Source organism: Lepisosteus oculatus, chromosome 5 (genome assembly GCF_040954835.1).
Source record: "Lepisosteus oculatus isolate fLepOcu1 chromosome 5, fLepOcu1.hap2, whole genome shotgun sequence".
Classification (NCBI taxonomy): Eukaryota; Metazoa; Chordata; class Actinopteri; order Semionotiformes; family Lepisosteidae; genus Lepisosteus; species Lepisosteus oculatus.
In genome coordinates, this window is record NC_090700.1 from 21,535,679 (window position 1) to 21,561,143 (window position 25,465).

Below are 25,465 nucleotides of genomic sequence, written 5' to 3' on the forward strand. Positions count from 1 at the left end.
AGAGGAAACACCTTTTTTGTTTGAAAGAGGGCTAGAATAGGAAACTATTCTTGACATTTCAACCATTTTCCTCTGAGGAATTGTTCCAAGTTGAAAAAAGGATAGATTCCCTTAGAGTACACAACAAGATCAAACCTTTGTTACACTGAATTCATAAGACCTATACTTCTGAAGTGTGAAATTTGTGCTGAAATATGTTCACTACAAGTTGATTTGGATGTGTGTAATGTTCTCCACCCACAATTAGAACCTGGCTAGTAACAGAAATGATATAAGGGTCCCTGCCCTTTTTACCCCTTCCTAAAAATATAGTATAGGTTTTAATTAGAGAGCTGACTCAGACATGTCTTTATACATTAAAATCAAACAATGGCTAATAAATGGTTGTAAAATGCATTCTTTAATTTATGGTTTGGTGGTGATCATTTCTACTATATCCGGGCAATGGGAAAGCTTTGCCTTTGGTCATAGCTTTTGTAACTGAAAGTGTGTATTTTCCTTGAGAGCACAGATATTCACCAGTTCATGTTTGTGAGTTAGCGTGCTGTCTTTGATGTTTGGACACATTAATTTAAACAATCCGGTAACATCCATTGCACCTGCAAAGCCTTCTTCTACAAAATAATTGGTGAAATGTAGCTACTTACTTGGACATGTTTTTGGTAGGTACTTTACACACACCATGTGATATATCCCATGAGTACTTATATCCTGGAATGACAAATGAGTTTTGGAGCTATTGTACTTATACTGGCATAAATCTTAACCAGACGCAGCTAAATTATTTTGTTCACCTGCTATTTTCTACCTAGTGTTATTTGGATTGTAATTCATTAGTACATTATATGTTCTTTTTGCACCATTTTCGATAAGATTTGTGCATACTGTGCTCCAGATCCCTCAAAATGCTGTAAGTTATTTATGGTTTGATAATTAGTCTAACTGTCCAAGCTGACTACTAAAAAGATTATTTAAAGTTAAATAATTTTATTAAATAATTAAATTGAATGACTAGGCTGGTATCTTGTGCTTCAGTGAGTGGCCTAGAAATTCACACAATTTTAGTAGATTTCTAAATTTGCAAAAAAAATAAGATCCATGTGTACAATTAAAAAGCAACCACTACAACTTGAACAAATCTCAGTGAGTGTAGAGTCACTTGGTGAGAACATGGAATGGAAAATAAGTGTGCTGCGATCCATGGGGTGGTATGGGAATTATAAAAACACAAATCCAAGCTTTATCAAGTTCCATGTTTTATCTTGCAGGCATGTGGAACTAAAACATTTTTATTTAAAATTTAATTTCTTTTCCATTTCAGATAGATAATCATACCCATCCCATGTGATTACAATTAAAACATGGGATTTGAGCTTCATCTGTGAAATAAGCTGACTATGGCATTGACAAACAGAATCACCCACTTTAAAGCAATACCATTAATGTTAATTGGATTCAAGAATTAGCATGATAATTTGATAAGGTGACCAGATCTTGGAAACTGGTTTAGTGTGGTATTGTTTGAATGGACTCCGAGTCCATCACAGTTCCTCACAAGGGGGATAGTGGATGTCTACTGTGAGGTCCATTTTCCATAGTCGCACAACCACTTTCCTGTGCAGGGATAGTCTCTCTGCACATCTCACATGCATGGGTTTTAATATTCAAAACATCTGCTATGTGTTCTTGAGATATCAAAAACATTTCCTTTTGCTTGGTATCAACCTCAAATGTAACACATGAAATGGATGAGTAGTAAGTGGGCTACTTTGCATGTATGTGAAACTGAAATATATTGTTTACAGTTATTTTTTCAGATAAATTGCCAGAATATTTCAGCATGAGAACAAGTTCTTGCACCCTCTGTCATGAAAATAAACATTCTTGTCCCTGGGATGATGATGATTATTATTATTGTTGCTGTTGTTAAAGTCTAATAATCTAAAACAGATTTAATCCAAACCTTTTGTACAGTATCCCTACAGAATTTGTAGGGATGTTCCTAGATTTTAAAAAATTAAAAGACAATTAGTGTTTGGGAGATCAGCAAATATTCAATGTCGGTTTAAAAAAATAACAAACATAACCTTACACATTACCATTTGGAATAAAGATAATTTAGTAGGCCACAGTGTTTTTTTAACTTTGTTAATGCATTTAAACTTTGTTCATAGCATTTAAAACTAGGTATTAGATAGTAATCTCACATTTACCATATCTCTAAGTAAATATTGCACTTGAAAATATTATTTGAAATCAAGACAATTGCAGAGAGTTTCTATTCCATTATATCAGCTGGTGAACCCCACAGAATTACCTTGGTTCAGCATGAAGTCAGCTTTCCACTTCTTAACCATCACAGGTTCCTTAAATGCAGGCTAATTCAATTCTTGTGGAGTATGATTAGGTACGTTTAATGTAGCAATCATTTGCTGAGCTAGCAAGACTGTAACATATTTATACAAAACTCTTCATCTATAAACACAATGGTTGCACTCACATAATGGTGAGGAAAATGGGAAATATTTGAAACCGTGAAATCAACAGTCATTTATACACTATGGCTCTGATGTGTCTTTTGCTGCACTTGACTTTCTTAGCTCTCCCACTGCCCTAGTGCTCTCTTAGTCTGCCATTTTGTGGGGTTTCCCATTTCCTACAGAAATACAAGAATATTGTTTTAGTTTATCAGCTGAAAATGGAAACAATGGATGGTCATGATTGTTAGGCTTTAATGCTGTCAGGAGAAATTGTGATTACTGGCTTGACATACGCTTGATCAGTGAATTTTGAGCCAACCATGAGACTTCCATGTACAGAAACACACACATACATAAGCACATTGAATGAGAATGCTTCAAAGGTCATCTTAGTATCCTGTTTAATTTTCACTATTTCTCAACAGTTAAGATCTATAAAGTGATCAATAAATCTAGTTTAATGTCGCTGCATCTCTGCAGACTGATTTAACATCCTCCCACTTCCTGACAGTGCTGGCTGTGATGGAAGCTGTATATTAGTAAAGTCAAGGCTATAAAAGCAGTAAACTTGGATATTTTAATGTGTGATGGAATGGTCTCCTTCTTTGAGAAGCAAAACATAATAGTCCACCTGAGTCATCAATAATGACTCTTCTGTTTTACAAACTAAAAAGAAAAATAAAAAAAATAAAAAGTTTTTTTTTTCTGTGAAGCAATTCCAGTTGTCAGATATTGATTGTAGAAAAGTCTATTCGATAGAAGTGTGCCATTAGAATGATTGAACTGTTTAAGAAGAGTAGGAGCTAGCTTTCTTAGTAACAATGAACACCTCTCTAATAATTTCTTGACAGAAAAGGAGTAATATAATTGCATAAACAATGCAGTATACAACAATGTCTGAGCCTCTTACATATGAATATACATATGAATAATGAAATCACAACCAGAGAAGACATTACTCCTATCAGAAAAAATAATTTTTGGGGGCTTTATATGTTAGAATATATTGTAACTCCTAAATAGAACACAAATCCAGAGGTGCAGTTCTTTTATTCTGATTTAAGATTTACAGTAATTCAATATATGTTACTATGGGCATATGGGAATATCAACCTATGTGTAGTAAACATAGAAAATGTACAGTAGATTCTTCAAATAAGCAACAACAATAGTGGAAATGCACAGAAGATACAATGTGGTGTATCTACTGTATCTGTTAAGAAGTTTTTGATAACGTTTCTCATAAAAGGTTAGTTTTCAAAGTATTAGGAATTTGGGGAATTGTGTATGTTTCAATTAAGAACTAGTTTATACATTGAAAACAGAGAGTATGGATAATGGATGAATTCTCAAACTGTGGTGATATATCACAGGGACCTCTATATTTACAGGATATTTTATATAAACCTTGTAAGCTGTTAATGAAATATAAAATAGCAAAAATTCAGAATACTTGACAACTTATATGTTATGTAAGCAAGTGCACAGTAAATGTAGATAGCCTAAACGTGACCTATAAATACAAAACAAGAAATGCTAAGCTCGAAGAGGCTTCTCACGTAAAAAGACTTACAGGTTTTTATGTTGACACATCATTTACTTCTCCTGGACAATGTTTGGGGAAGCATTACAAAGGCCAACAAATATGTATTAATGTATTAATAAGATATACCACTTTCTGCCAAACAGGCTATATGGGCCTAATGGCCTCCTATTGTTTATTAATCTTTCTTATGTTCTTCTGAACCTACACAACTTGCATTCTGTCAAAGAAAATGTTTTTCTCTTCTTTCATTTGTTATATTAATCTGGCAAAGCAATGGAGATGGAGATGAAGGTGAGGTTTTGTTTTAGACAGTTGTACATCCCCATTCTTCTATGTTCTAGCTTTTTACAGTTGTTAATCTATACACAAACTGTATTGTATTAGTTCTTTACTATTACAGAAGGATTATACAGGACTATAGATGTTAACCAGCAGCTTAGAATGGGAATTCACAAAAGCAGCATAGCAGCATTTTCTAGTCCTGCCATGAAAAGCTTGTGTGTAAATGAGGCACTAAATATATTTTGTGTGTCATCAACTCCTAAGTCTCATACTTAACAAAGTTGAGGGCTGGGCATAGAAATTCATTTCTGCCGTAATTGAGCCTTTTTGTCCTGCACATAATGACTCACACTCATTAATGATGTATTTTACTGTAAAATATTCTAAAACCCATATTTTGCATAAAATTTAGATCTTGATAAGCAAGCGTGATAAGATATAGGTCAACACAGAGGAACTAATAGAGCATAATAAATGTATGTGAATATGGGTACAGGAGCCATAACACCATTGTTCTATGAACTGAGTGAAGCTCACTGTAGTGCAGCATGGCTGCTCATCAGACTACAGTAGATAAAACTATTCATCTCCAACAGAGAGCTTAATTAAAAAGGTTCGATGTGGAAGAATGGCACATTTTACAAGCTCCAAATTCCACTTATCCTGTGGTTATTGAGAATCCAATTATGTCTGCTGGAATAAAAATGTCTTTAACAAGGTTCTAGTAAGAGTGGTTTTTTATTTAAATATTATTAAAGATACACATAGACCACAGAATACTGGTTGAGAACAAGGAAGGATTATTGGTTTTTAATAAGTTAATTATGTGTTTTTTTCTTATTGTTGAGTGCTAATTCCCTGCCTTCAGGAGACACAAAATGAACAGATCTGTGTTATGGAAGATAGTATAGGATTTTTCATTGTTCAATTGTCTTACCTTACTGAAACTGTACATTATCTGTATAACACAAACCAGCTGATAGATTATTCAAATGAAACCTTACATTTCTTGTTTATAATGTTGTCCTTCATGATTTATTTTCTCATTTAATATAATAGATCTGCAGTGGTCATTGCCACAAGCTCAGTTTCATAAGAAACAGATCAATCTCCTAATTGTCTTTTCTGCACTGTTTGAACCAGTAGACTACAGATTAGATTTGTAACCATAGATATTATATAATTACTTTTTTCTGTATCTTGCTTTCAAAGGTATGAAAAAGCATACATGTTGGACTGTATAGCAGTTATCAAACATTTACATTGTTTGTGGTATGAAATATTTATAGGAAACTACAAAATGTATAAGTGGTAAAACATTAAATATATTATAAATAATTTAGCCTAATAAAAAGGGTATATTGATAAATGATGCTTATTAACTAGTTCACTAGCATCTCATTGATTTTTATAGCCATCTATTCTATAACCGCTTTATCCTGTACAATGGGTGCAAGGAGGGATATACTCTGGAAAGAATTCTAGTCCATCTCAGGGCACACACAGACAGACACATTTTCACAATTGGAACAATTTTTCCAGATGCCAAACCCACATAAACACAGGGAGAACATCCAAACTCTACACAGAGGTGTGGAATTGAACCCAGGCCCCAGCGCTGCAAGGGAGGAATGCAAACTATGCATCACCATATTATATACCACCATGATTTTCCCATGAACTTTTACATTTTTAAACAAGTGTTCTTTCCTCACCCCTTCAGTGCTCCTTACACATAAAATAATTTCACATATCAGTTTCCTGATCCATGAGTAAAATAAATGGCAAATAAAAAGTACCTTTGCTCTTTTTGTGCATCTTGGAATTATTGATCATTTCACATTTTATCTTACTATTTTAATACCTGGACATTATGTAATTCATAACTTTAAAATACATTGACAGCAATTGATTTTGTATTTAAAAGAACAGTCTGGAATTGGATTACATTACCATAGAAATGTATTTTGTATTTTGTATTATTTGTTTTGGATTTTTGGGTAACTGCTGGTTAATGAAACAATATTCAACAACCATGTACTGCTGACATAATTTTTCAATAAATCAATACAAGATAAGTGCATTTCTCTCTCACACTGTCTCATTCATAATCCAGGGTAGCTTCCTTATTACTGTTCAAATTTATGAAATTCTCTACTAACAAAAAAGCCACAAGAGGGCATCTTAGCATCTGCTCCTGAGCTGTGCCCTAAGTTCTGTCCTGGGAGCTGGGGTATGAGTGGAGGTCTCTCTGCTGCCCTGGTGTCTACATCACACTGTGCAGTGTTTATACAGCCCTGCTGTTCTTTTCCAGCTGCTGCAAGTGCCAGGACCCTGCTTGTGCTTGAAGGCGTCATTAGCTGTTAGCTATGCTTGGGCAGTTCCTAGTAGCACTCGCCATGAGTTCAATTAAAGATGTCAGACCAATGGGCTTGTGGATGCTCTCTAAGCTCAAGTTATGGTTCTGTTCACTAATCAACACAGGATTCTCTCACAAAACTCCAGGAAACAGGTGATGTGTCCCATCAGCAGCTTTTTAACCAGCTAGAAGCTGTAGGACCACAGGCTTCAGGAAACGTAATGGAAACCGTATGAATGGAACTGCTACATGTATTCAGAATACATACAGAGAACTTATTGGCTCCAGCAGAGGTGGGATGGCACACTTTATTTACAGTGACTACTTATGATCTGTATGACCCTGTCTGGTCACTTAATATTTGATTTATTATTTTATATTATATATATTTAATTCTGTAATTTATAGCATTAGATTTATGCAAATTTAGCTTGTTAAATTATTATTTTTTAATTTATGTTTTATTTCAGGGTAGCATGATACAACAGTTGTTAGCTTTGCTGCTTCACATCAACGGGGCCATGGGTTCGATTCCTGGGGTGCTATTTGTTTGGAGTTTGTCTCTCCGTACTTGTGTAGGTTTCCTCTGTGTGCTCTTGTTTCATCCCACAGTTCAAAATACATACTGCTAAGTTCATTGGTTTCTAAGAACATTTGCCTTCGTGTATGTATGTTTGATGGGATTGGCATCCCATCCAGGGTGTAACTATCGTGCCTGTTGCTTGCCAGGACATGCTCCGGCTCCCCCACAACCCTGTATTGGATAAAGCAGTTAGAAGATGGGTGGATGGATGTTTCATTTTACTGCTATTACTTTGTAACCTGATCTTATCAAATCTCATAAACTATAATCAGAAAGGTTGGGCCTAGTTAGTACTTGGATAGGAGACCTCTAAGGAAACCCAGGTTGCTGTTGAAAGTGGGGTTGGTGAACCAGTAGCAGGCACTTTTTCCTTCTGGACCAGAATTTCCAAACAAAAATCCCAGTATAGTGACAGGAGACATACTGAATATGGCAGAAAATGCCATACTTCATATGAGGTGTTAAAGAGCAGGCAAGATAACCTTGCTCTGGGTTTGTACATTAAGGACTCTCTGTATTTCCCCCTTAATTCAGTTCTTGAAGCAATTTTTCACTCCTTGACTCCTTCATCTGTATAGTGGCACAAAATGACTGTTATACCACCCAGGAGTAGTGCTGGTGACCAATGCAGTCCTGCACTTCATCGGTCTCATCGTATTAAAGGTCTCATATTAAAGGTTTTTAGGTTTCTTTAGTATGAGAATCACCATACAAACACAAGGTATTATTAGACACATATTCTGCAATTTCCCTGCAATTTCCCTCACGGGATCAATAAAGTATCTATCTATAATTATTATAGAATCTAATCTCTGTAAGAGACTTTGAATAAATGCAATATCTAAATGTGTTAGTAGCAGTAGAAGTAGGAATATTCATATATTTATGGTTACAATTTTCAGCTCACTCTTGAAAAAAACATAATTATAAACTCATGAGTTGCTGCTATTTTGATACACTTTTTCCCATTTTTTTGCATTTTCTTTAATCCCTTTTCAAAAGTGTATCCAATATATTGTAGCACATGCATATGAACTCGTTTGATGGATCCAGTCTGCCTAGTGAGTACAGTAGGTTATCCTCTGAATATTCTTGTAACTCTATGTAATTTTTCAATTACACTCTATTTTGATATTTAGACCTTGATAGATAGATAGTACAAAATCATAGTGCTTCTTGATGTTTAGTCAGCAAACCTCTGGCTGTAAAATAAATGAGAAAAAAAATAATTTCAGTTTTAATAAAATGTCTAATGTTATTAATTAAAAGTGAGATATCTCTTCAAACATGCTATATTCAAATTACAGTGAGGAATAACTACTAGGCAAACTTCTAAATTTACATCCTGTGTGAAAATGACCAGGTGAAAAAGCAGTTCTTCCCATGTAGCCTTGTGCTTTCAGTTGTCTCTCAAGGGGAAGAACAGACATAAATGGATTCGGACAAACTTGGGAGACAAGTGAGCAGAACAGAACAGATTTGATAGCAGAGCTTCTCTTCCTGATAGAGTTCCTGAAAGCCACATTGAATAAATCATATTAGAATAAAAAAATAATGTGTGCAAACTAGGGTGTTGGATCTTTCAGTGATTTTTGTAACATTTTTGGATGAATTTGTTTTGTAAATAATCTCAATTAATCCATTTTGGAAATAAGCCTGTAAGGTTTTGACTAAGACATTAAACAGTAGGAGGTGAAGTAGTGCCACAGCGGTTGGTATTGCTGCTCAGCACTGGAGCCCTCAGTTCAATTCCTGGGGTGCTATTTGTGTGGAGCTTGTATGTTTTCCCCTTGTAGGTTTCCTTTGGATTTAAGGTTTATTGGCTTCTAAGGTTTATTGCCCCTGGTGTGTTTATGTCTCTGTCTGGTGTGTGCACTGTGATGGACTGGCATCCCGTACTGTGTGTATCCTACCTACTGTAGCAACTGATGCTTGCTGGGATAGGCTCCATCTCCCTTGCAACCCTGTACTGGATAAAGTGGTTGAAAAATGTATGAATGAAATCTTGTGAAAGATTTTTCAGGCCTTTACATGTCCTCATCCCTCTTAATTACTGGCTGGATTGGACTCCAACCTCGTTTGGAATCTTTCAAAACCTCCATGGTTCTGCAGACTGATGCTTTTATATTCAAGTTCAAGTTCAAGTTTATTGTCATTATACTCATATACAAGTATATTGTAGAATGAAATGCTGTTTAGCTAGCTCTCAGACGGTAAGAAGGACACAAAAACAACAACAGGATAGAAAATTATGGAGAGTGAGCTTCTTGACATGTGAAGTAGAGGTAGATTTAAATGTGTGTTTGAGTTTTGGCAAGAGAGGAGGCACTGTGAGGTTAAGACCGTAAGTGAGAGAGACTGGGAGACTAATTCCTGAGTTTGTTTTTTGCATGTTTAATACCATTGTTTAGATTGATCCTGGCTGACCTTAGTTCTGATTTATTGCCCGATTTGAATGCTGCATCCCTTGCTTTGATTAGGATGCGAACCTCACTGTTCTTCCATGGTTTCTGGTTAGGAAAGGTTCTTATTTCTTTTGTGAGTGTAACATCATCAGCACATTTCCTGATATTGCTAGTGACTGATGATGCATATTCCTGTATGTCGGTGTATGATCCCTGTGTGGCTGCCTCTTTAAACACATCCCAGTCAGTGCATTCAAAACAGTCCTGCAGGCCACACTTTCACCATTCTGACCACTGGTTTCACTCGCCTGTGCAGCTGTCTGTATGCTGGGAGGAGAAACAGAGTGATGTGGTCTGAGTTTCCACAGTGGGGGAGGGGTACAGCCTTGTAAGCATTCTGAATCTTGGTGTAAACGTGGTCCAGAGTGTTTTCTCCTCTCGTTGGGAACGAGACATGCTGGTGGTATTTTGGGAGAACGGAATTGAGATTTGTTTAAAGTCACCCGTGACGATAATGGTTGCATCGGGAGGTGCAGATTCCTGTTTGTTTATGGCAGTGTACAGTACCTCTAGCGCTTCTTTGCCATTAGGGGGATGCAGACGGCGGTGATAATAACAGTTGTAAATTCCCTCGGCATATAGAAGGGGTGGCACTTGATGATTGAAAATTCCAGAGCGGGTGAGCAAGGTTTCGTGATGGTAAATACATTGTTGCACCACACATTGTTAATTAAAATGCACACTCTCCCACCCCTGGTTTTACCGGACTCTGTAGTTCTGTTCATACAGAAGGCAGAAAACCCGTCTAGGTATATCGCAGAGTCCGTAATACTGTCTGTTAGCCATGTTTCGGTGAAAATAAAAGCACAGCATTTTGTGACACCATATATATGATGCCAAGTTAAAACTGTGTGGTTCACAAATCATCACAGGTCCTCTCACAAGTAACTTTTTATCCATATTGTGCCTTAACCAACTAAACCTCTTTTTGTTTCAGTTTTAGTGTGCGTATTAGCTTAATAGCTTTACAATTTCTCTAAAGCAAAAAATTCACAAAACAACCCCCACCATTCACTCATTAGATGCATCACTTATATAACACTCAACATCTCTCTGAGTGCTTAAATTTTATATAGATATATCAGCTATACATAAAAGTGCATAAGTGTTACAGCAGGAATTCTCAAGTACACATAACAATACCCAAAAATGTACAGCTAATTTGCATTATTTCATATATATCCAGCAGTAATAATTTGAAATTTGACAGTGTGTGGAATGTGGTATTGTTTTTTTAAACAATTCTTTAAAAATATTTAAAATCATAATTGTTTCCAATACAAACGTTTATTTTTAAAATTCTGCCCATATGGAGTGTCAATGAGCTGTTTCTATGTGGCAGTGAGACTTCACAGGGTCTTACAGAGATCTCTGTTATTTATTCATCCATATAGGTTCATAGGTTTCATGATAAAGCCCAAAGTGACACAGACAAACCTTTTTGTTTTCTCATTGTGCCAAACTCAGTCCATTTAGTACTCAGACCAATTATTAGACTCAAGGAGATCAATGTTTGTGCTCCCCTTGGTTCAATAACCATGGGCAGCATATTAGTACTGCCAAGACAGCTGATTTTGAAATACTCCAATGTTTTAACTGCATTTCAGTAAGACTATTCATATGAATGTTTTAGAAATACCAAATCACAGTATCAAATCAGTGGTTTGGTGTTGCTAAAAACCATCTAAATCAGAAGTCCAATGGATGCATTGGAGCCTTTGTAACTAAAGAATGACAATTTGACTGACTGAGGTGGTTTCCAATGAGATCAATACCAGTAGCTCATGTGCAAGATGGGGAAATGTTCAAATCTTCAAGCATACACAACAAAAGAAAGAAATATAATAATAATAATAATAATAATAAAAAACTTTATTTAATATAGCGCCTTTAAAGGTGGCTTCTCAAAGCGCTTTACAGGATACTGTTCTTGCTACAAGAATATCGTTTGAAAGTTTAATGTACTATTTATTGAACTGGATTTTTAGCAATAATATGATTTATATTGTTTCCATAACACTTTGTGGATATATTGCTGCTGTCTCCTCAGATACAAAGACCTCTTGAATTTTCAGTAGCTTTTTCCAGGTTCACAACATAACTATGCTTCTCTTTGCCTGCCAATTAAAAGAAAATGAAGAAGCGTAAAGTTGAGAGGGAAATTTGAAATATTTTGGAAAATGCATCTTTAGTTTACAGTACAACTGTTAATTATACAGTTCTACAAACTGTGCATTTCTATTATCATGCAAATGTATTCTGTTTTAGTCACTTATAGGTGATTAGAAAGCAGTCCTTTTTTCTTATTATTCCTTGTCTTTTTTCTCTTCACTTCATATTACTATAATGAAGCCATTACCTCTTAGTGAGCATTTTAATGAGTTTTTAACTAACATTTTAATGAGCTATACATTACCATAAACCAAGGATTAGGCTAAATTGAATTTCAAGGGGGAAGGGGAGGTTCATTAAGAGTTAATTATATTGTTTCAGAATGAGCACACACATTTTTCTGGGCATGGCGACCAACATGATCTCTATCAATGTGTGTATTATTGTCATTACTGTATTGGCCAGGGGGTCTCATTAGCTCAAATTATTGCTCGTTTTGAAAAATTAGCTTTGAAAGGAGAGAACTTTAATGAGTGTTTGTTTAGGCTCTCATGGAGACATCCCTCAATAGCAGTGTGCTGTTAGATGTTTGACAAGTTTGGAGGTCTCGATTTTGCTTATTTTCTCTTAAAAGGTCATTGTCTGACCTCATCTCTATTGCAGCAACTCAGTCTACGTTAGGCACTTAGGGCTGTATATACTTAAAAAACTGCTAGTGATTAATGAAACTGTGTATTATGAAGACAGTTATCAGTATGCTGTAGCTTTTGGCAAGCCTTCAGTCTGATCAGATATGGTTTTGAATTTAGCATAATTTTAACCATTTCCTGAAGCCTAGAGAGCAAAAAGTTTAAAGTCTCATTTAATGATGAAGAAAGCTTGACATAGTCTATGGAGTCTATAATTTGTTTTTTTTTCCTTTCTTGGACTCTGTTTCTGATTTTTTTTTCTTTCTCTCTACACAGACGTCATTAACCAGGTCTGCTGGTTCACTTAAGTATATTTCATCTTTGGTAGACTTTGTAGTGTTCTCTGTTAGACTGAACTGCATAGCACAAATAAGTGACTCAAAAAGAAGTGTTTTTATGTTGTACATGGGTGATTAAAAAGAATCATCACAACACTTATCAAATGTAAAGCTGCAGTTGTTTGTGAACATATTTTCTAAGGCTTTGTCAGTTTAAACTGGGTAGTCCCTGTGCAAAGCAAGTAGTTGTAGTTTTGATGGGGGAAGCAGCCTGAGACAGGAATTGAATCTGAATTCCCAGTACTGTTGGTAAACTAATTACTTTGCTAACATGTAATGTAGTAAAGGGTAGAACTCTGGCCTCCTGACTGGGTCAGGAGCAATGTTCCCTCTAAGCTGTGTGCATGTACGCAAGCACCCAGGTTATGAAGTCAGCGCACACAGAAAATTGAACTGTGTACAAAAAATTAAATTCCAAAAAAAGTATGATAATAAGAAAACAAACATGGTCATCAATTGAAAAATGCTAAATTGACCATGAGACTGACTGCAAGAAGCCCAACTTGGCTGTGTGCATTATTATTGCTACTCGATAATCGATATCTATGCTCTCATAGTCTTGTACGTCACTGCTCATGCTCACTCGACACTCAGTCTCTATGACTGGCTCGTTGAATCACTGTCCCACCTTTTGAATCTCCATGCTTTTATGTGAATGACTATATTATCCCAAAATAATTTCAGGTTTACAATTTTACATACTGTACACTCCATTTAGTGCTCACAAGTTTTTGTCACTGGAGAAAAAAATTGCACAACGTCAAACGTCAAAAAGCCATTAAAAATTATAGGGAACATTGGTCAGGAGCAGGTACATTCAAAACCTAGCTACTGTACAAGGCAGTGTTCTTAATCCACAATATTCCAGCAAACGCAGACACCAAATTATAAAAAATAAAAAAAACAAGTAATTATAAGCACTGTAAATCTCTTTGAATGAAAGCATAAGCCAAACAAAATAATAATACTTGCTTCCTTTGAACTTTATCCAAAGGTGTGCATGCTATAGCATGTACTGTATGAATCACAACGACAAACTTGACTGGAAAGCTCTCTGTCTAAGGAAACTAATGGTTAATGGAGCTTAGAAAAGTTTAGGAGAGATGTCAAAGCCCAAATCATGCAAACCAATACCCCATACCCTGCATAAATACATGTTAGTAGCACTCTTTTCTGAGCCCATCTAACTCGTTCTCATTGGCCGGCTATCATTACTCAGCCAAGGCCACACAGTGCTCTAGGCACTTGCACGGCCATACGAATAGTTCTCTAAATCTCCTGAAATCTGAGCTAGGAAGCTGGTCTTGTGAATACAAAAAATAAAGTCACAGTTGTCAGAAGCAAAGCCTTCATTTGAGAGTCGTGTGGTGTTAGTTTGCTCCATTCTCATCTATTAAACTGTCAGAAATACTGATACTACGACAGATTTATTGCAGAAAGGTAATGAGATTGCTGGTGGGAATTTTAACAATTGAGTTGAGAATTCATTCCAGAGAGATAATTGTTGGGGAAACTGAAGTGTGGAAGAAAGGTGTTGGGGGAGGGTGAAATCAATGTGTAATCTTTTGAGATACAGCGTTGTGTCTTGCTAGCCATTGTCCCACTATTATCTGTAATATCTGTTAATGATGCCCTTTAGCTCCTCCAGGAGCCCCTTAGGAATGGCACCCTCTGAAAACCTGCTGATCAGTTCACAACCTGATAGTGCAGTCTGATGGGGCTTTGCCGATCTTATGATTGAGCAGAGCAGTTCTCTCTATGTGACTGTGATTAGGCATTATTTGGTTTAATCCCCCCCTGGTGTTATCCTCTTTCTTTTTCAAGCCCATTCCCACTCTAAGTAAGAGCTTGTAAAATGGAGATAGCACATGTCTGTTGAACAGAAACAGGATGCTTTCACTTACATGTACTCCATGTTTGTCCTCCTTTTGCCAGTAAGTTTTAATGTAGGGTTTCTTTTAGCTGTTATATAAACTAACCAATCCTGCAAGACATGGATGCTGGAATTATTTGTTAAGACAGATGTTGAGAAATGTTTTCTTTTGATTATAGTGTTTGCCTATATTGGAATACATGTTTTCTTTACCATACAATTTCCTTACACTTTCCCAATGTCAGCTTTGTCCAATCCCATTTTTTGTTGACACAAATATTCTTTTAATCATCTGCAGTTAAAAAAGGCATGAAACTGCAAGTTTTAAAATAGCTTGGGTGAAATGAAGACAATACAAACGTTTCTTCCACTTGTCTGTAAGAACATTCTCTTCTTATGACACTTCAAGTACACAGCACAAATAGATGTCCTAAAAGACAATGACATGGCTCTGGCTGATTGAACCAGAGGCACACAGCTTGCCACATGAGGTCACTGTAGCATGGTGAGCCAAGGAATCTCATGGACATTAAATTCCATTTAACCACAGATCAAGTTATGTGCTGCTGCTGTTGATCTGAGTTTCTGGTGAAGGATATAGTCTGGATTCATACCAGAAGTCTTATAGAGCCCAGAAGTCTTATAGAGGATTATAGAGCCCAAAACATACCCAGTACAGGTTTTAAAGAGCCCCTGAATGGAAAGGATCTGTGTTGGCTAATGTAGACTATGATGACTGCAAACAGCATTCTAAGAACAGTTTGCCAGTTTGGTATCATATAATATTTTTTGTCTTGAGTGAAAATCCAATAAACAAATTGAACATAAAAAGTATTAAAAAGGTAAGAAAGGACAGTAAGAAAAATGAAAATGTTCTCCTTTGAGCAACCAGGTCAGATAAATGATCTCATGCAAATTTAGGTTTTCTCAGCAGTTCACAAGTACGAGTTTTATAACAAATATACAACTTGCAAACAAGATGCTATCATGCTCTTAACAAATTCTAACAATGCTCACATGTCAAACACAAAACTTAAATATGTTCAATCATGTTTGAAATTATCCAGCTAAGACATTTAAGGCATTAAAAGTCCACTTTTAAATATATGCATTACCTTATATACCCCCGGTTTACATATGGCATCACTTTTTGTAACTTTCAATGATTTGTCCCCCAGAATGAGAACATTTATATAAAATCAATTTTCTAGCCACTACTTCCAATTCAAGGTTGTGGGGAAGCCAGAGACAAGCCTGGCAAGCAATGGTTGCAGGGCAGGGTACACCCTGGATGGGACACCCATCCATCATAGGTAAGACAGATAAACACACTCACACACTCACGTGTGAGATGAAGATGATTGGTTTAACCGGAAGAGTAGCTTTGCCGGTGCTTGGAATGGCTTGGGGCCCTTAACTTTTCTTTCAATCCTTAGAGAATATTCTGCCTTGACCTACAAGAAAATACATGCATTACATATTACCTAATAATTTTAATGAAAAAAATAACATTAGGAATTCTGATGCCTAGCTTGTGATGCCTTGTAGCGTTCAGCTGTATGAGTGAGGAGGGTTTGAGGAGGAATTGCCATTTGTATTTCTTTCAGATTTATACTACACCAGAAAATTATATAAGTATTATATATATATATACTGTACTGGTCTTTTTCATGTGTAATGTGAAGCAAAGATATTCAAATATATGGAACATAGTGCTGCTTGAAAGCATGTGAAGCCTTCATCTTTTGTAGTTCTTAGGTAACCTTTTATCTTAACTCCAATATTTAATGAAGAAAACGCAAATAACAAACATTAATACAAATATATATATATTGTTTCATTATTTATTAATACATATTTATTTAGCAAAATAACATAAACCTAATGATCCCTGTTTGGAAAAGCAAGTGAACGTTTTAATTCAGTAAATGGTGTGAATAGCTGTGACACCAACCAAACACTTCCTAGAGTCAGCCCCTCACATCTGCGTTGAGGAATTTTTGCTCATTCTTCCTTACAAAACTGCTTGACTTCTCCAGATTTGTTGGCTGTCTTGCAACAACATTTCTTTTGAGTTGACATCTGGACTTTGACTCACTTTGACCAATCCAAAGCACATACTTTCTTCCTCTTAATCCATTCTTTGGTAGATTTGCTGGAACGTTTAGAGTTATTGTCACGAGGAGGACACTTTGACTCAACTTCAGCTTATGGACAGAGTGGCTGACATTCTCTTCCAGAATATTTTAGTATGACTCTGAATTCATAGTTCTCTCAATGATGGCGAGTCGTCAAGGTCCATGGGCAGAAAAGCAGCCCCAAACCATGAAATTACCACCACTATCCAGAGAACATTCTTCCAAAAATCTACAGGATCATCCAAATGGTCTTTTTCAAACTTAAGATGATCAGGGAAGTTCTTTTTCGAGATCAAATGTTTTCTCCTGCTAACCTTCTATTAATGCCATTGCTATTCAGCTTCTGTCATATTTATGAGGTATGAGCATCAGCTGCAGCAAGAGAGATCTACAGATCCTTGGTTGTGGTCCTAGGGTTCATTTGGATATTCTGAATGAGTTTTCTTGTTGCTCTGTGGGAGAGATTTAAAGGAAGCCCACGTATGGGTAGAGTCACCATGGTCTAAAGTTTTCTCCATTTGTAGTTTTTAAGACGTAGACTGATGAATTCCAAAATATGTTGTTTTGGTTTTATAATGCTTTCAAGAATATTGAGAGCTTACAGTACAACACTCCTAATGAGCTCATATGAGGTCTTTTTAGATCATGACATGATGTATTACACTAATCTGTATGGGTAAAACCAAATTGACTAGGTTTTTTACTTTAATATACTGTCGCAGAGGGGCTCCCAAACTTTGTCCTGGTGAATTGCTCTTTTATTGTTTAACTTGGTACCCAATTATTTTAGCGCCTGGTCATATTTACCTTATTAACTGAGCTTATGGCTCACTTACTTTTGCACATACATAATTCTTATTTACCCATTTCTTTTTCTGTTACATGCATCAATTTCTCTAAACAATACATAATTTGTAGGTACATTTTAATCCATTTCTTTTTTGGAAAGTAATGACTAGTTATAATTAAAAAGATTTCATAAGTGTAACATTTAAAAACCTACAAACCTACAGGTTCACAAACCAAGCAGCATTGTATCTGCAGATCTTTTGCCCATAAAACACATGTAAAAGTGTGTTTCACTTTTAAGTGGTTGCTTGAAAGTACTGTAGAATACATTCAAAAAGATTTATTCAATAGTTTGTAAACATGAAAGAATGTCATTTCTCATTACCATGAAAAACCACACCAAATACCTTTATAACATTTCCATTCGCCAGGCTTTAGCAACATTCATGTACAAACTTACAGCCTGTTGTTTGTTTTCTCAGATTTCAAGCTAGATAGTTTTTAAGCAAAACAGATGTAATGTACAATTTAACTTTCAATACACAGTATGTAGACACATACTCCCTAACACATCTTTTTTTCAAGAAACCTGTTTTTGTCATGCAGTATGCTACATGGATAATATGTTTGCCGAGGACAGTAACGGCTTTACTTTTCTCCACCCCATTCTTCCTAACTTTATTTCTTTTTTATTAGCAATGTGGTTGTGTACTTTGTCTACCTCAAGGATATTGAGTCAGATGTGACAGTACCATACTGTTGATACTATTTACATAGCATGTGCAAACCTTTAGGAGCTGAAGTCAAGGCAAAGATAAAGGAAATGGAGAATGCAGATCAGTTAGACTGTTGCCTATGACATACTGTATATGTGAGTATGGGTGAAAAAGATCAAATTTAAGACAGGTCTATATAGTTCAGGTCATGTTGTATATTTCAAACTCACAAAAACTGCATTTAATCATTTCTATGTCCATCATTATGAGTTTCAAGGTGTTACCAGCAGAGACAGTAATAGCAAAATAATCTTAGTATCTTTGTCACAATCTTAATATCAATATGCAGCAATATGTTTTTAACTGAAAATCATTCAGTTGTCTACAGTACCTTTACTGCAGCAAGCGTTTCTTACACATACTTTATAAGAGAATTCAGCACATAATGAAAGCAGCTGTTTTTAGAGTTTTGTCAGCAGTGGGACATTGTGATCCAATGGCTTCAAAAATGCACTAGCTTTTCTCCTTAGTCCAAAAAAAAAAAAAAAAAAAACTGTAGACCACAATAATGTTGAGCAGGATTCTGAATTTCTTGCCTCCAGCCAGAATGACAGATGCATCTATGTTGAAAGTCAATGCCATTTGCTTAAGGAAGGGAAAATATATTAATAGGCCTTGGTCTTTCTCTGAGGCCCAATATGTTTCAAGAAAAGAGCTGTGGATTCTAGAGGGATAAGAATGCAATTATTCTGTAGCTTCTGACAGGTCAGGAGCTCTTCCTTCTAGGCTCTGCTGTTTGACCATCAGTAAGAGACTCGGGGGACCAAGGGACAGATTGAAAAAGTAGGACCAGACAGATGGTTATTTGTAATCATCATGTTTATGTAAATCCTATAAAGATGGGTTTCCAAGGCCTGCTATATTCATGGAAGGCCATAGGATTATGGCAAGACATGTTGGGGCCTATAGTTATTTTGGTAAGTCAAAAGTGTGGTTATTTTATGTGTTAAAATAGCAATATGTTATGAAACCACAAGTCCAGGATGGAGGATTTTAACCTGATTTTCCTTTTGCCTTGTGTTATGTGACACTGGTGACTGTAGTCTGGATTCTGGCCTAGTCTGGCAGGTGCTGGTTGCTGGTGGTCTCCGTGGTAGCAGAGACCTTTCCACGACTGTGCCAGGTGCACAGACTGCAAGGGTTTCTAATGCTGTGTTGCAACAAACCTTTGTCAGCTGCATTTACCGACACACAGAAATGTTTTGACTTTACCATTTTTGCCTGTTTAATTTGGACATTAAAACAATATCTCAAGCAAGTGCCTTTTCAGCAGATGTCCTGTAGGTAACAAACATTCAATTTTCATTTGAAATTCAAAGATGAATATAGCAATTTGCCACATTGGGTTTTCTGATCAATTGTTGTTTGCCATTTGGTATCCCTGCATTGTGATAGTCTATGCTGCTTCTTTCAACAGTCTTTTCAGTGTTTTCAATTAATACAGTAATATTTTGCATTACAATTACACCAGTTAACGTTCTGTGGAAAATAAAACAATATTTTTGTGTACTGTCTCTACAAAGTTGCAGATCTTTTATAGATTGAATGTGATTCTTAGTTTTAGTATGATGATTAAAAAAATACACAGATTATGAATTTTATTATATTGTAACATTTAGATGTGCTTGTGTCTTCCCTGGTACTAGTACTTACTCAGAGAACAGATTGAAACCTGTTGCAGGTTCAAGTTACTAGTTGATTTTTACTCATAATTATTTAACCAAGTAAATCAATTGAGAGCTGTTGACATGGAGACCTTATTATACAGCACGAAATTCACAAAAAGCGATTTCAATGAAGAACGTTGCTGTAGCACAGCAACAGTACAGCAAAAGGTTGCCATTTAGTATTTGCAATTCTGACCCTATGGTCTGAAATTCAAAGATCTAACTGCTGTTCCAGTGCTCTGAAGTTCTAATTGGGGCAATGTAATTATGTGAGTATCACAGGGAACTGTACTAACACAACTGTTGTTTTTCATTTGTGGCAATTACTGTATCTAAATTTTGGTGTAGTTATTAAGTAGTAATCAAATTTGCATACAGTACAAAATTAAGATTACTGGCATACACTTTATACAAGGCAAAATCATTTAAATAGATAAAATTCAAGATAGGCCAAACACCTGATAGATTATGTTTAACAGACACCTGTAAAAGGTATTAGATGCACGTATTAAAAACAATCAAAATGTTTGAAGAGGATACTTACAAAAACACTTAGGCATTCATATGGAATTTGCAGATACATTGCTTTGCAAATTATATCAGAAGAATGTTTACAAGTACTATTTCTTTCTGTGAAGTAGAGGCATAGAATAGCTGTGATTCAAGTCTTAAAATAGGTGATTTCAGATTTAAATTGTATGGAATAAATTGTTTATTTTAATTTTAAAAAGTGGACCAAGCAATCAATGCATTTAACTTGTTTCCATGCACTGTAATCCCTTACTGCTGGCAAATCCTGGCAAACAGGAGGTTTGGCCCTTTGGCCTTTCTAAACTGTTTGGTAGTTTTTAGCAATTTGATCTGAGGATCTCATTCAGCTGTTTCTTAAAAAACTCCAACAATGTGGCAGAAGAAGAAATTTCTCCAAATGTTGACTGCCTTTTTTTCAGTACTTTCAGTATTTCAGTTCAATATTTTGCATTTGTAGTCAAAATGGGTTTTATTGCTTTAGAAATGACTGTGGTCCGAATAAAAGGGGCACATGACATTACTGTGCAGGGAAACCTCTGGGAGCCCTATGGTAAAGCAGATAGACAAGGGTCCTCAGCAGGAGATTACTACTTTAAGCTTATTTGCAGTGGGGATCTATTGTAGTTTCCAGTATGGCTTAGATGAAGGGTATTCTCATGATTCATTCATTACACAGAGGAAGAAAGTAGCACAAAAGAAAAGAACACCATGGATTTGTGGGATAAAATAAGCATAGCATTCCACCAGCAATGCAGCCACATAGCTATCTGAAAAATTTAATAGCATCTTGCTTTATAGTATGTATTTCTACTTCTGCCTTTCAGAAATATTCCTCTTTTAGTTCATTCTGAAGACACCTAGGACGTACAATTTGTAAAGTAAAAGTACTGATGATCAGAATTCTGCTTGAATGTGTATCCCCAAATTTGCAATAGAGCATTAAAATTGTTTATATTTTGTACATATTTAGAATTCAAGAAGTATTATGTTTTAATATCATAACGATGATCAAAGTCAAATAATAAGTGTTATATATGGAGAATTAAACCAAAATTGATCAACCTTTTTATGGAACCGAAATTGTAGGTACAATTTAAGAATTAACCTGTTTTTATAATGTGAAAATGATATACAACCATTTATTCATTTTAACAAATTATTTTAGAACTTTCATACTAATTTGCTGATCATTTTAAGATTGGTTGGTATTTTCTCATGATTGTGCTCTGTAACATTATTTACATTTTACGAGAGGTTTCTGACAATTGCATAAGACACTTGAGGTCAGAATGTTTTTTTTTTGGCTACTGTTTGTTCAAAGGTAAAATCTAAACATTAATGAACAAGAAATAAGCAAATACACAAATAAAAACTACAGTAACGACATTAGTAGGTCAGTTGGATTTTAATTCAGGAACTCTTGAACAGATTACACACATCTGCAGTGAGCTACTAATCGTATAAGATACCTTAAATGACCAAGGTTATAACTATACTGGTGTAGCAAAGCAGCAATAATTTATTTTATATGCTTGGAAAAATCATGCCAAAGCAAATCACATACAGTACTGTACTGCTGTGGACTGATGTGTCTATTTAATTACAATAAGCTTCAGTCTGTTGATATTATTTTCAGTCTGATCAGTATATTAAGCTTTTTTGGCATGGGGGAAGGGTGAGTCTCAGATATTTTTTTATCAATCAACAAAATAAAATGATGTAAAATGTTAATCTTTTTACAAGACACAATGATAGTGTGTTGTTTTTATATACATTACAAAATTAACTGTAATACATATTGGATTATGGGGGCTAAAGCTTTTGTTTTGTGTATATGTGTAATTTATACATGTATGCATTTTTGTGTGCCTCACTTGTTAAGGATTTGGTGAATTGGGAATCACACTGGAGCGCACTGGGGCCTGTTAGCTTGTCTAAATCCCTCTTTACACCAGTGGGATTTGCATAAGAACCTGGCAAGTAGCTCTTCATTTAGCATTCAAACACTTCCACTTTACTTCTATTTGTCTGCAAAGCCAAATCCTCATGGCTGCGATTTAGGAAGACTGGTTTTGATTTGGAATTCTCAGGACTAGTTTCAAATGTACAATTTGTGGAAAATCTAAGGCGTTATTCCACAGGGATTAGATGTTGAGGTATTTGCAGACTGAAGTTTTCTGTGCAGGTGAGGTCATCCCAAAAACGGGTTTAATGATGAGCAGTAGCTAATTTTTCCTGCATTCACTGTAGCACTGGAAGGATGCTTTGGCTTTTACTGGCAATGAATGGATGTTTCTAAGAAAATTACCACATTCAAAAATCAACAAATCTGAATGTCAGGGAAATGCAAGAGATGGCCAAAGAAATTACCATTATGTTCTTGTGTTTTTATGACCATTGTAGGTTATTGTCTTTGCATTTATCTTTGTGCCTAAAATTTGTGCAGCTCCTACACATTGGTCATAATAACCTTAGTTTCCATAACGTGCAGAAGATTGAATATTTGACAGTAAATTATTATAGTGTATTTCAGTATACTGTATCTGCAATTTTGTATGTTCTGTTTAAAGTATCTACAGTACTCTGCTGTCCTTATAGTCTTTCACATTTGCTTCTGGCCCTCAGGTGGGGTTCCAAAACATCTCTGATTACTTCTGTGGGATTTCACTTGAAGATCTAAAATTCAGTGATTTAGGGGGCATGGCAGATCATGCTTATTAATTTTGCATTAGCTTCTTCCAGGAAAACAGGGCATAGCATCCTTTTGGATGGTACAATATGAGGGCCTTCATTGTACAACTGCATATGCAAGACTAATCTTTATAATACCTCCAGCAGAATTTACTGTGTTAGCAAGAAATAACATGATTTCGTTCAGTCATAGTTTTGGAATTCTAGCCCTAATGTATATACGATATGTTTTATTAAACACTGAAATAGTTTTCGTGTTTAGCACATTTTTAAATACTGTATTCATTAACATTGAATCCTTCTGAAAATCCAAAATTAAGCATGTTATTGTTTAAGTGCAAGTGTTTACCAAAAAAAACAGAAACAGATGTTTATGTTTCTGAGTACTTTTTTGTTGTTACTCAGTCCACCTTATTTTTAATTACTATTTTGGGGAGATTCTGTTCACTAAACTCCACACTGCTTTTAGCCTACTTTACAAGCACCTCTTACTGTACAAGCACAATAGCTATTGTATTTGAATAAGACATTTTCACAGCTGTGTGTAGACATACTGGTGACAGAAGTATCTGGGACACCATCAATCCTAAAATAATAACACCGGATTTGATTTGCTTTGATGAATTTACCTACTTTTTTCTACTTTTCCACAGTGCTGCGGGATGACTTCCGACAGAACCCTACTGATGTTGTTGTGGCAGCTGGAGAACCTGCTATTCTGGAATGCCAGCCCCCTCGTGGACACCCAGAGCCAACAATCTACTGGAAGAAAGATAAAGTGCGCATTGATGATAAGGAAGACAGGATTACGGTAAGTGCTTATGAAGTAAGTGTTCCTGAGACAATGAGACATTTTGGCAGCTTGTTTGTTAATTTGACACTATGAACACCATTAATTTGGAAATTAGATGTCACCATGTCATTTTCTTACTTGCCATTGTCTCTGTTGTCTCTGTTGCTGGTTGAGCCAGCCTGAAGAAAACAAAGCTAGTTTGAAATAAGCTTGGATACAAATTTTTGCACCATTTGTTTAACATTTCGAATTGTTATGAAAGATGCCAGGATGAATAACTAATTTATTATCTAACCCTAACCCTAACTAATTTATTATCTAACCCTAACCCTAACCCTAACCCTAACCCATTGTTTTACGTGTTGAAACATAACATTTTAATATTGCACACAATGCAATTTTGCAATTTTGTTACATACAAATTAATATAGTTTTAAAACTATGCATATCTTTATTTTCATTCCATGCTGAGGAAGGTTCAACAGTGTTCTTTTTTTCAGCATTAAATTAACCTCTACTTTTAACTTTGCAGCCTGACATGTTCCCACTTGAATTTCCCTATATAATATACTGTATATATTTGTCAAAGCTTGTTCAGAAAGGAAAGGTTTTTCCATAGGCCAACAGTGTTTTTGAGATAAGGGTTCACTAGCTTGGATTAGGTGCATAAGCTTCTTGTCCATTCATACTACTGCAGCTTGACCTTTCTGGAAGCTCATTGCATTTCTCTGTGTAATAGATCCGAGGTGGGAAGCTCATGATCTCCAACACCAGGAAAAGCGATGCAGGCATGTATGTCTGTGTGGGAACCAACATGGTTGGGGAACGAGACAGTGAAACAGCACAACTCACAGTGTTTGGTAAGAGTCTGCTCTTCTCTAGTTTCCCTAGCACTAGCATGTTGGCAAATCTGGTCTCTCTCATTAGAACAAACACAGTTCTGTATCCTGTCAGCCCTTGCACAGGACAAGGCTTTTCATTTCAGTTCAGCTCCCACCACAGTGATTGAAAAAGACAGATTTATTAATGAGTTGACTTTCCTTTGAAATACATGGGACTTTAACTATTTAATCGTGTGACTAATCGACTTCCATTAATAAGTGTTAAATGGCACACACAGATTGGTACAGTGTTAATCTTTACCTCTCATAACTCAAATTGCTTTTTAAATGAAAACTAATTGGCTTTGTTATGAAGGTAAAGGACCTTACAGAACTGTGGTTTCATAGAGCATGCTGCCATCCGTGGTAATTGATAATTATGGTAATTTTCACATAGTGAATTTGCCCAGAAGTAAAATTTCCTATGACTTTATGATGCAAGTTTTCTCTTGTGAAGACCAGTCTGATTTCC

General features: G+C 35.7%; 1 protein-coding gene across 13 annotated transcripts in view; it reads left to right on the forward strand.

Moving 5' to 3' along the window:
- Positions 1-25,465, forward strand: part of robo2 (roundabout, axon guidance receptor, homolog 2 (Drosophila)) — a 618,934-nt gene that overhangs the window by 461,330 nt on the left and 132,139 nt on the right. For all 13 annotated transcript variants that reach the window (XR_001477914.2, XM_015341922.2, XM_015341928.2 and 10 more), the window contains exons 3-4: positions 23,973-24,130; positions 24,852-24,972. Coding sequence is in view for 12 of the 13 variants with exons in the window: in XM_015341922.2 (XP_015197408.2) it covers positions 23,973-24,130; positions 24,852-24,972 (279 nt within the window). In the remaining variant the exon portion in view is untranslated. The remainder of the gene's footprint in view (positions 1-23,972; positions 24,131-24,851; positions 24,973-25,465) is intronic.